The 12,500-nt window shown below is 43.1% G+C and overlaps 2 protein-coding genes across 7 annotated transcripts in view; one reads left to right on the top strand and one right to left on the bottom strand.

Moving 5' to 3' along the window:
* The window catches only part of calb1 (calbindin 1), a 16,057-nt gene extending 14,602 nt beyond the window's left edge, over nt 1-1,455 (top strand). Inside the window, exons 10-11 of the mRNA XM_071902159.1 lie at nt 249-320; nt 1,345-1,455. Coding sequence (XP_071758260.1) covers nt 249-320; nt 1,345-1,455 — 183 coding nt within the window. The remainder of the gene's footprint in view (nt 1-248; nt 321-1,344) is intronic.
* Nucleotides 1-12,500, bottom strand: part of decr1 (2,4-dienoyl CoA reductase 1, mitochondrial) — a 317,727-nt gene that overhangs the window by 299,444 nt on the left and 5,783 nt on the right. For 3 of the 6 annotated variants that reach the window (XR_013506912.1, XR_013506914.1, XR_013506913.1), the window contains exons 7-10: nt 12,116-12,188; nt 11,245-11,391; nt 4,008-4,070; nt 3,217-3,713 (exon numbers count right to left, since the gene is read on the bottom strand). Coding sequence is in view for 1 of the 6 variants with exons in the window: in XM_071902158.2 (XP_071758259.1) it covers nt 3,654-3,713; nt 4,008-4,070; nt 11,245-11,391; nt 12,116-12,188 (343 nt within the window). In the remaining 5 variants the exon portion in view is untranslated. Of the gene's footprint in view, nt 1-3,000; nt 3,714-4,007; nt 4,071-11,244; nt 11,392-12,115; nt 12,189-12,500 lie in introns of those variants that run through there. The other 3 variants (XR_013506915.1, XR_013506916.1, XM_071902158.2) reach the window with 2 other exon arrangements.

Here is a 12,500-nt window from a genome sequence, read left to right as displayed (position 1 = left end):
TAGTCTCTACTCCAAAACACTCTGAGTTGTAGCTTGAGAAGAGTCAGCTCAGTTAACCTGAACAAACTGTTAGCTAGCTAACTAGCAGAGAGAGAGAGAGAGAGAGAGAGAGAGAGAGAGAGAGAGATTGTGGTCTTATCTGTACCTCTCTCTCCCAGTCTGTCTCGCTCCTCTCTGGGTAACTGATGTTGACTGTGTGTGTGTGTGTGTGTGTGTGTGTGTGTGTGTGTGTGTGTGTGTGTTTTCAGGATGAGAGTGGATACATGGATGAGACAGAGCTCGACGCTCTCCTCAAACATCTCTGTGAGAAGAACAAGAAGGTTTGTAAACACACACAAACAAACACACACACACACACACACACACACACAGCAGTGAGTTTCTCCTTCCAGTCAGAACTGGTGTTCAGCCACTAAAGCTGCAGAGTTACACTGGAAATGCTCAAAAGCCTGAATTAAAACATTTAAACTGATTTCAGTAATTTTAATAAACCGCTTTAATTAGATTTAAATGGCTTTAATCAGATTGTAGAAGCCCACACTGCCTGAAGCCCCGCTCACACCACCAGCCTGACGTCTCTCCTGACCAGATAAGGTCACACTAAACACTTCCTGTCCGGACAGGAAGCTTCACACCAGGCGGTGGGACAAGGATGGCCGTCACACATGAAGAAGAGGGATCGCACACCTGACCTGTCAATCAAACACATTCTCCCATCCATCCACAACAGTTCACTGTAAATAAAATTACAAAATGTTTACAAATGTGTCTTGCTCTGTGGTGCAGAAGCTGCAGTTTACATTCTGAATGTATTCTGAAGTGACGCATTAAAGAACAACGTTGATAATGAAAAGTAAGAGAGCTGCATGTTGCTGATCAGGCTGCTGGTTAATATCATTTTATATGAGATTTATTCCTCCAAATGAAAAGCAACTTATCAAGTAGAGGAAGTGGAGATGGGTATCTTGCTGATATAAATTATCTTTGTGAGCGGGTGATGTTCAACATGACTGAACTTCTGCCCCCCCCAATAGCCCAGATTCAAATTGGGTTTAGAATCAGCGTTAAAATCGCCTAGTGTGACCTAGGCTTTAAACTACTTTAAACAGGTTTAAACAGGTTTAAACAGCCGAACTTCACCGCTCAGTCTGACAGAAACCAGAATCAGAGTTCACATGAAAATGAACAAATACAGAAACAGACAGTTTGAAGTTTGAAGTGACATGAAATCATAAATATCTGAGAGGCTAAACATTAAATTTCATATCAAAGAGTGTGTCCAGATTGTTCTGTTAAGAGTGTGTGTGTGTGTGTGTGTGTGTGTGTGTGTGTGTGTGTGTCCAGGCTCTGGAGGAGGCGGACCTCCCGCTCTACAAGTCATCCATCATGGCGTTGTCAGACGGAGGGAAGCTCTACAGGACGGAGCTGGCTCTGGTTCTCTGTGCTGATGATTGACAGGCTCCTCCTTGCAGGGCCACGCCCCCTCCAACAGCCCCTCCCACTTCCTTCCCCGCCCCCCCACTTCCTGCCCCACCCCTCCAGCCCCTCCCACTTCCTGTCAGGCCCCTCCCACTTCTCCTCCCATTGAAGCGTATAAAGATCCAGTAGCTGTGAAGTCCAGGATGTGTCTGTGTTTCTATTCTGCAGGTCTAAGTTCTTTACATTGAGGTTCTGTTGGGTCTAGGTTCTCTAAGGTGCAAGTTCTGAGTGGTCTAGGTTTTGTATAGTGAGGTTGTGTAAGGTCTAGCTTCAGTAGGGTGAGGTTCTGCAGCGTTTAGGTTCTGTAAGGTGTAGGGTTAGGCAGGTCCACATTCTTCAGGGGCTACGTTCTGTATGGTGAGGTTCTATAAGGTCTAGTCTCTGTAAGGTGGGGTTCTATAAGGTCTAGTTTCTGTAAGGTCAGGTTCTAGGATCTACTTTCCATACATTCTATGTTCTGCAGAGGCTAGGTTCTGTATGGTGAGGTTCTGTAGGCTCTCGATTCTGCAGGGTCAAAGTTCTGAGCAGTCTAGGTTCTGCAGGGTCTATGTTCTATAGGATCTAGGTTCTGCAGGGTCTATGTTCTATAGGATCTAGGTTCTGCAGGGTGAAGGTTCTGTATTAATTGGGTGAATTTAATTTTCCAACCTGTTGTTTCTCTGTAATCTTTGTAAATAAATATTTTTTAACGATGAGATTCGACAGCTGAGCAGCTCTGAACGTTCTTCTCATCCGTCTCACCGATAGGTGACAGTTCTGTGTACTGTGTTCTCAGCCGGCGGTTCTACCAGCCAACAGAGAACCTGATCTGATCTGACAGCAGAAGGCAGGAGAATAAAGACAGAAGCTAAAGATGCAGCTGCTGGAGCCTCCTGACCCTCGACCCCTGACCCTCGACCCCTGAGCAGAACAATGCTGTCAGTCTCTCATCCAACAGACTTTTCTTTTGGACTGTAAACAGCCACAAAGGGTTATTGGTCAATAAAACACTGTGTATTATGTGTATTATAAAACTGTCTGTACTTATTACATTAAAAGGTAAACAACCATCAGTATCACAACCAACACTTAAAGATGACCAACGCAGTTTTTGACCACTAGCGGCGAACCACCTGTCAGCCGGTTTTCATCAAGCAGGAGGACGTACGAACACGGAGGAGACGCAATACACAACAGTGGAGAGGGAGCCGATGTGCACGCTCAGTAACCATGACGACAGAAGAAAGACGCAGCTGAGGAATGAAAACACCTAACCCTAGTTACAGACTGGTCAGTTAGCTTGCTAGCCGGTCCAGCTGCGTCTGTTACAGACTGGTCAGTTAGCTTGCTAGCCAGTCCAGCTGCGTCTGTTACAGACTGGTCAGTTAGCTTGCTAGCCAGTCCAGCTGCGTCTGTTACAGACTGGTCAGTTAGCTTGCTAGCCAGTCCAGCTGTGTCTAGGAGGAGGAGAGAGAAGTCATGATTCATGTGAAAGGTTTGGACGTTCTGTATATTAACCTTCATGTCTTATTAAACATCAAATCCATGTAATAACCTTTATTGGCTCACAACACAACACAGTGAACAGTGAATAGAGTGCAGCAGTAGAATAAGGCATCAGGCTCGACTCAAACCTTCATCAGTTTCACATCACAGGAACAAAGTTTCAACAAATGGCTTGTTAACTGTTAGCATGTCTCATTGAAAACAGTGAGTTACACTAGCTGCAAGCTAACAAGCTGCATGGTTCCCAGTTACAAAAAACAGGCAGTCTGTCTGTCTGTCTGTCTGTCTGTCTCTCTGTCTGTCTGTCTGTCTGTCTGTTCCGTCTGGTCTGTCTGTCTGTTCTGTCTGTCTGTTGGTACATGAACAGTCAAACATGTCTGTCGACATCAGGCTGTTTACTGACCAATAAGTGACGAGGACACTAAGAGCACTGGACCAATGAGCAGTGAGGAAGGTCCGCCCTCTGTCTTCTGGACAGGAAGTCACATGACCAACTCAGAAGTTTCATTTTATTATATTATATTAAAAATAATTATATTACAGCTGTTAGGAAGTGGGCGGGTTCAAACCGCTGATTGGCTGTTCTGGTTCAAGTAGAAACATCTTTCAATTAACCAGTTCAGACCTGGAAGGAGTGTGTGTGTGTGTGTGTGTGTGTGTGTGTGTGTGTGTGTGTGCGTGTGTTGTCCTTAGGAACCCTTGGTGCTTCTGATCATGGTCTCCATCATAGCCCACTGCTCTGGTGTCACCTTAAAAGCAGAGAGAGAGAGAGACGGCTTAGTGTCGGTTGCCCATACTGATCAGCACCAGGACGCATGCACACACACACCACACACACACACACACACACACACACACACAGGTGATTAGATGAATTCAGTTTTACTTGCTTTTAATTCAATTTTTTTTCTGTAGCATTTAAAAAAAAATCCTTGTTATTATCATTATTATTATTGTGACTGATGTAAACACATTAATTGTTACAATAATAAGTATTGCTGCTGTTTCTCTGACTGGGGGAAACATTTAGGGGACGGACTCACCCTGCGCAGATCGTTGAACTCTCCGGCCATGGAGACGTACTCTCCTCCGTCCATCCGGATCACCTGGGGGTCCAGGAAGCAGATTAGCAAGTTATCCAGATCTGTTACTCAGAAGATTTTCTGTTCCAGAAACTGAGATCAGAGTAAATCTAGATCCGTTACTATGGCAACTGATGTTCTGCAGCTAACCTGCTGTGCGGCAGGTTTACTTCAGGCTGACCGAGTTAAACCCGACTGAGTCAGTTTGTTCAACCTGTCAGCCAATCAGCTACAGAGTGGAGGTCAAATAAGCCTCGGCCAACATTTAGGCTACTATTAAGAAAATAAGTTGTTATAAGAAAATAAAATCCTACGAGTTTGAATTATGTTCTTATACTTTTTTTTATTTGTTGCCGCCTGGATTACACCTGAATTAAATATAAAAAAGTCATTAAAAGTCATTAAGAGTTATTAAGAGTACAATTCAGGCTACAGGGCTGTTGACTGTTGAATGACTAAAACCAACATTAAACTTGATGGTTAACTCGCACATTAACTTCATCTACAATATTTGACGAGCCAAGTCTCGCAAGTGTTGCTGATGTGTTGTTTTGTTTTGTTTTTTTTAATATGCTGAAATTCACTACAAGCTGTCATTAATATTTCATGTTCAGCTGGAGTGAAATATGTCGCTCTGCTCTGCTCATCGCCTCTGAATCTGATTAATCCTGTTTTCAGTTCTCGATTGAGCATGGCTTTATCAGTTCACTGTGAACGCCCAGAGTTCAGTCTGAACCGATCCGGAGCCGATCAAACCTGATCTCTGAAATCTGAATCTGCTGTTCTGGAACTGAAAATTCCTGCTATGCCAGTCTCGCAGAATTCAGGATTTAGTTTAGGATTTCTTAAACCGTCTTTCTGGAATACTCCTCTGGGAGAGAACCACAGGAACCAGAGGGAACCACAGGAACCAGAGGAACCAGAGGGAACCACAGGAACCAGAGGAACCAGAGGGAACCACAGGAACCAGAGGAACCACGGGAACCAGAGGAAACCAGAGGAACCATGGGAACCAGAGGGAACCACAGGAGCCAGAGGAACCACGGGAACCAGAGGAACCACAGGAACCACAGGAACCAGAGGAACCACGGGAACCAGAGGAACCACGGGAACCAGAGGAACCACAGGAACCACGGGAACCAGAGGGAACCACAGGAGCCAGAGGAACCACGGGAACCAGAGGAACCACAGGAACCACAGGAACCAGAGGAACCACGGGAACCAGAGGAACAGGAAGCATCACACCCTTCCCTCCTCACCAAACACCAAAACAAACAAACTGCCTCCTGCCTCCTGCTGCTGCGACTGGAGAATACTACAATACTACAATACTAACTACAGTACTACAATACTTACTACAATACAATACTTAATACAGTACAATACTACAATACAATACTTACAATACCTACTACTTCCTACAATACTACAACACTTACTACAATACTAGAATACCTACTACTTACTACAGTACTAAAATACTTACTACAATACAATACTACAATACTTACTACTTACTACAGTACTACAATACTTACTACAGTACAATACTACAATACTTATTACAATACAATATGTACTACAGCACTACAGTACTAAAATACTTACTACAATACAATACTACAATACTTACTACTTACTACAGTACTACAATACTTACTACAGTACAATACTACAATACTTATTACAATACAATATGTACTACAGCACTACAATACTTACTACAATATGTACTACAGTACTACAATACTTACTACTTACTACAGTACTACAATACTTACTACAATACTTACTACAATACTACAATACTTACTACTTACTACAGTACTACAATACTTACTCTAATACAATACTTACTACAATACTTACTACAGTACTACAATACTTACTACAACACAATACTTACTACAATACTAACTACAATACAGTACTACAATACTTACTACAGTACTACAATACTTACTACTTACTACAGTACTACAATACAATACTTACTACAATACTACAATACTCACTACAATACTTACTACTTACTACAGTACTACAATACTTACAATACAATACTTACTACTTAATACAGTACTACAATACTTACTACAATACAATACTACAATACTTACTACTTAATACAGTACTACAATACTTACTACAATACAATACTACAATACTGAAGCTGGACGACAGCTGACAGTTAAACCTCTAAAAAACCTTTTTAAAGTTTGACTCCACAGCTTCATAACAGCAGACTGCTAAACCAGGAGGAGAAAGCAGGCTGTTTAAAGACCTCACGAGGGTCTGTACGCTCACGAGGGTCTGTGGACTCACGAGGGTCTGTACGCTCACGAGGGTCTGTGGACTCACAAGGGTCTGTACGCTCACGAGGGTCTGTGGACTCACGAGGGTCTGTACGCTCACGAGGGTCTGTGGACTCTGTACGCTCACGAGGGTCTGTGGACTCACGAGGGTCTGTGGACTCACGAGGGTCTGTACGCTCACGAGGGTCTGTACGCTCACGAGGGTCTGTACGCTCACGAGGGTCTGTGGACTCACGAGGGTCTGTACGCTCACGAGGGTCTGTGGACTCTGTACGCTCACGAGGGTCTGTACGCTCACGAGGGTCTGTACGCTCACGAGGGTCTGTGGACTCACGAGGGTCTGTACGCTCACGAGGGTCTGTACGCTCACGAGGGTCTGTGGACTCACGAGGGTCTGTACGCTCACGAGGGTCTGTACGCTCACGAGGGTCTGTGGACTCACGAGGGTCTGTACGCTCATGAGGGTCTGTACGCTCACAAGGGTCTGTACGCTCATGAGGGTCTGTACGCTCACGAGGGTCTGTGGACTCACGAGGGTCTGTACGCTCACGAAGGTCTGTACGCTCACGAGGGTCTGTACCTTCACGAGGGTCTGTGGACTCACGAGGGTCTGTGGACTCACGAGGGTCTGTACGCTCACGAGGGTCTGTACGCTCACGAGGGTCTGTGGACTCATGAGGGTCTGTACGCTCACGAGGGTCTGTGGACTCTGTACGCTCACGAGGGTCTGTACGCTCACGAGGGTCTGTACGCTCACGAGGGTCTGTGGACTCACGAGGGTCTGTACGCTCACGAGGGTCTGTACGCTCACGAGGGTCTGTACGCTCACGAGGGTCTGTGGACTCACGAGGGTCTGTACGCTCACGAGGGTCTGTGGACTCTGTACGCTCACGAGGGTCTGTACGCTCACGAGGGTCTGAGGACTCACGAGGGTCTGTACGCTCACGAGGGTCTGTGGACTCTGTACGCTCACGAGGGTCTGTACGCTCACGAGGGTCTGTACGCTCACGAGGGTCTGTACGCTCACGAGGGTCTGTGGACTCACGAGGGTCTGTACGCTCATGAGGGTCTGTACGCTCACGAGGGTCTGTGGACTCATGAGGGTCTGTACGCTCACGAGGGTCTGTGGACTCTGTACGCTCACGAGGGTCTGTATGCTCACGAGGGTCTGTGGACTCACGAGGGTCTGTACGCTCACGAGGGTCTGTGGACTCACGAGGGTCTGTACGCTCACGAGGGTCTGTACGCTCACGAGGGTCTGTACGCTCACGAGTCCACACAACATCCAATCCAGTGACAAAGAGTATAGGAACACACTGCACAAACACGTGCACAATAAAAACAAGCGTGGGGTAGTAAACAGAGCAATCCAAATGACCCAGAAGTGGAAAGTCTTTCAAACGGTAAACAACTCGAGAATTATTTGGGATCCGAAAGCAAAGCCAAAGGGTATATTAGGTGTACACCTAAATATACGAAGCTTAAAATCAAAAAGTGATCAGATAAATTATATGTTATTAGAGTCTAATTTAGATTTCCTCTGTTTATCGGAAACTTGGCTTCATGATAATTCTCCATCCGCTGCTCTAAAAGTTCCGGGTTATGATATTTACAGGAGGGACCGAACTGATGTGAAAGAGGGCGGTGTTATGATTTATGTGAGAGACACCATCAGTTGCAATGAGATTCAATGGCAAAATCCAAATGATCTAGAATGTGTAGGCTTAAATATGATTCTATCGCCTCAGATGTCCTATACACTTATAGTCATTTATAGACCACCCTCTTCAAACATTAGCTTTTATGATAAATTCAAGAAGGTATTATGTCAATGTGATTTCAAGAAAGAGGTCATTGTAATGGGTGACTTCAATTTAAACTGGGAAGGCAAGTCATCAAGGAAAAAGCTTAAGCAAATTACTGATGGTTTTAATCTGGCTCAAATGGTTAAAGGTCCAACACGAATAACAAACAGCACTAGTACCCAGATTGACCTAATATTTAGTAATAGACCCGAAAGGATTACAAAATCACACAATATGATAACTGGGCTGTCAGACCATAATATGGTGCTCATATCAAGAAAATTTACCTGCAGGCGGTTCACTACTCATGCTGGCAATAAGGAATCCTTTGGCATCCCGAAAAACAAGCAAGAGGACTTCAAAGCAGCCATAAAAAACATAAACTGGGACGATCTACTCCTTGAAAATGATTTAGAAATAACTAGTCAAAACTTTACAGAAAAAATACAATCTACAATCAATGAATTTTCAATTAAGATGAAATGTAAAAACAAGAAACAGACTCTCCCCTGGGCGAATGATAATGTCCAAAAATTAATGAAGGAGTGGGACAATGCTTTAAAAATAGCCACAAAATCAAAGATGTCCCATGATAGACATACATTTGCAATGCTAAGAAACAAGGTAACAAGGGAATTGAGAAAAGCAAAGGACTTCTTCATCACAATCATTGAAAATTCTCATGGTAACTCAAAAGCTATATGGAGTCAGATTAAAAAATTAACCGGTCAAAACAATATCATAACAAAGCCAAATGAATTAAAGGTCAATGACACAATCCTACAGAGTCCGGCTGATGTGGCACAGGCCCTCAATCAATATTTTGTTGAGTCAGTGGCTATCATAGCCCAAAGTTTCACAGTTCAGCAAAGCAATGCATGTACTGTCAATACTAGTGAGCCAGCACTAGTACTAAGACCAGTATCTGAGACAGAGGTTGCAAAAGTAGTAGCATCCCTCAAGTCTTCAAGGGCTAAGGATGTCTATGGTATGGACACACATACCACCTTTTCATGCTGAAAGAAATCAACTCCTCAATAGCTAACCCACTGACGCATATCATTAATACTTCATTCGGTCAAGGGAGGTTTCCTAACCCATGGAAGCCTGCTGTTGTGGCCCCTATACTCAAAGGCAGTGACCCTCTTCTGACCTCCAACTACAGGCCCATCAGTATCTTACCCATATTATCAAAGGTATTTGAAAAACTGGTTGCCAAACAAATCATTGACCATCTCAACAATAACTCCTTCCCACTGCACCCAATGCAATTTGGATTCAGGGCTAATCACTCGACAGAAACAGCTACATGCTACTTCATAGAAAAAGTTAAGGCATCAATGGACAAAGGCGGGGTTGTGGGGGCCATGTTCCTTGATTTACGGAAAGCATTCGACACCATTAATCATAACATCCTACTGCATAAACTACTCAACTTCAAATTTTTCCATAGAGTTTTTCAACCTTACCAAATCCTACCTCTCTTTCCGCTCCCAACTTGTCAAAATCAATAATTATAAATCTAACCCCCTATGTCTATCAACTGGTGTCCCGCAGGGCTCTATACTGGGCCCAATCCTGTTCAGCATGTACATTAATGATCTGCCTTCTGTGTGTGGACAATGTGATATCTTAATGTATGCTGATGATACAGTTATTTTTACTCACGGCAAAACTGCAGAAGAGGTTGCAATCAAGCTAACAGGTGTTATGGTGAAGGTCACATCCTGGCTTAACCAATGTTGTTTACAATTGAATGTGTCGAAAACAGTTTGTATGTTTTTCTCCAAAGGCCACAACGTAGATGTAGAGCAAGATATTGTCATCTCAGGAGAGAGACTACAAGTTGTCTCAGAATATAAATATTTAGAAGTACACATAGATTCAAACCTCGGCTTCAAAACCCACATAAAAAGAGTCTGTAATAAAGTAAAGTTCAGTTTGGCAAATTTCAGGTTTACCAGAAACTTCCTATCAACTGAGGTAGCTAAGATATACTTCCACTCAATGGTTCTCTCCCACATCACCTATTGTCTGATAAGTTGGTCTAATACACACTCTACAGCCTTAAAACCACTGGAATCATTATACAAACAAGCACTTAAAACTTTAGACAAGAAGCCATTCAGTTTTCATCATTGCCATATTCTAAAGAAGTATAATCTGCTCAGCTGGGAAAACCTCATCAAACACAAAGATGTCTGCCTAGTTTACAAGAGTATGCATGGTTTAGCTCCTCCTCCTCTGTCTGGCTTCATCAACTTCAAATCTACCTCAAACAGAGCTGCTAGAGGTGCAGCTAGGAGAGACTGCACAATCCCACTCAGAAAAACTGCATGTAGCCAGGCCGTCTTTTCCTTCAGAGCATCACATCGATGGAATTCAGTACCACAATCAATCAGAGAGTCCCCATCCTATTATTCATTCAAGTGTAATGTTAAGAAATGGCTTATTGAGAACCAACAATGTCAACACTGATGCTGGTTTTATCCACCTTTAACATGACTGTACTCATACTGTACCTGTATCATCTACCATTGGATTTTGTCCGCTCATGTTGTTTATCTGTATTGTATATGCTATTTATCACAATGATGTTTTTTGCTATTGCATGTTTTATTTTATTATTCTAGGATGCCTAACAACATCAGGAAAAGGGACTGCCGATGAAAACTAGCCTTTTGGCTAACTCGGGTACATTTACATTTGTTTGAATGTTGATTAATGTACATTATCCCTTTTCAAATAAAATAAATTGAAACTGAAATCAGTGACCTCATCAGTGACCACATCAGTGACCACATCAGTGACCTCATCAGTGACCTCATCAGGCTGTTTTCATACTTTTCATTCATATATTTCTGAACATGTCCCGCTGTTGGAACTGGCTGCATCAGGTTTAAATCCACTGTCTCTATTCTCTTTTAAATTCTTTTTCTTTGCTGAATCCTGCTGGTTTACTGCTGCAACGAGCCTCATATAATCTGATCTAATTTAATCTGATCTAATCTAATCTGTGTTTCTTCTGCAGCCCAGCTGTCAGTAGTTTTTAGAACCCCCCCCCCCCCCCCCCCTCACCGCTCCAGACAGCCAGCTGGCGTAGTCGCTGCACAGGTAAGCTGCCAGGTTTGCGATCTCTCCTGGAACTCCGAGCCGACCGGCCGGGATCCGACCGATCATTCCCTTCTCAAACATTCCTGTAGGGTCCAGACGGCTGAACGCCCCCTGATAAACAACAGATAAACAACAACAACAATAACAGATAAACAACAGATAAACAACAACAACAGATAAACAACAGATAAACAACAGATAAACAACAGATAAACAACAGATAAACAACAACAACACATAAACAAGTAAACACAAATAACAGATAAACAACAGATAAACAACAATAGATAAACAACAAACAACAACAAACAGATAAACAACACTGAACACACAACAACTTTGATTCTGTTCATATTGTTAAAGTACTGTTCATATTGTTAAAGTACTGTTCATGTAGTTAAAGTACTGTTCATATAGTTAAAGTACTGTTCATATTGTTAAAGTACTGTTCATGTAGTTAAAGTACTGTTCATATTGTTAAAGTACTGTTCATGTAGTTAAAGTACTGTTCATATTGCTAAAGTACTGTTCATATTGTTAAAGTACTGTTCATATTGTTAAAGTACTGTTCATGTAGTTAAAGTACTGTTCATATTGTTAAAGTACTGTTCATATTGTTAAAGTACTGTTCATGTAGTTAAAGTACTGTTCATACTGTTAAAGTACTGTTCATGTAGTTAAAGTACTGTTCATACTGTTAAAGTACTGTTCATATTGTTAAAGTACTGTTCATGTAGTTAAAGTACTGTTCATATAGTTAAAGTACTGTTCATATTGTTAAAGTGCTGTTCATGTAGTTAAAGTACTGTTCATACTGCTAAAGTACTGTGTGTACCTTGGTTTTGATTGGTCCAGGCTGGATGATGTTGAACCTCAGGCCGTATCGCCCCCACTCAGCAGCTAGAGACCTGCAACACAACATGGCTGTTACCTGGGCAACCAACACTAAAGAGCTCTTTGTACCTGAGAGGTCAGAGGTCAGGGGTCAGGGGTTCGGTGCCTTGCTCCAGGACACTGTGGCAGGTACAGAGGGATGGGCTGCTGTGGGGATCAAACCTGTGAAACTCACTGACAGCTACCCAGAAACACGTGACGAGGTTACAGGTCGCCGGTTTGAATCCCAGACCAGCTGGGAAAATCTGTCTGAGGAAAATGAATGAGACTGTGGAGCAAGGCTGCAAATCACCAGCTGAGACTGTACAGGTCAAAGGTCAAAGGTC

This window comes from Centroberyx gerrardi, chromosome 12, assembly GCF_048128805.1.
Source record: "Centroberyx gerrardi isolate f3 chromosome 12, fCenGer3.hap1.cur.20231027, whole genome shotgun sequence".
NCBI classification, from domain to species: Eukaryota; Metazoa; Chordata; class Actinopteri; order Beryciformes; family Berycidae; genus Centroberyx; species Centroberyx gerrardi.
Note: the sequence above shows the minus strand (reverse complement) of the source record. Positions and strands in the feature narration are given on the sequence as shown.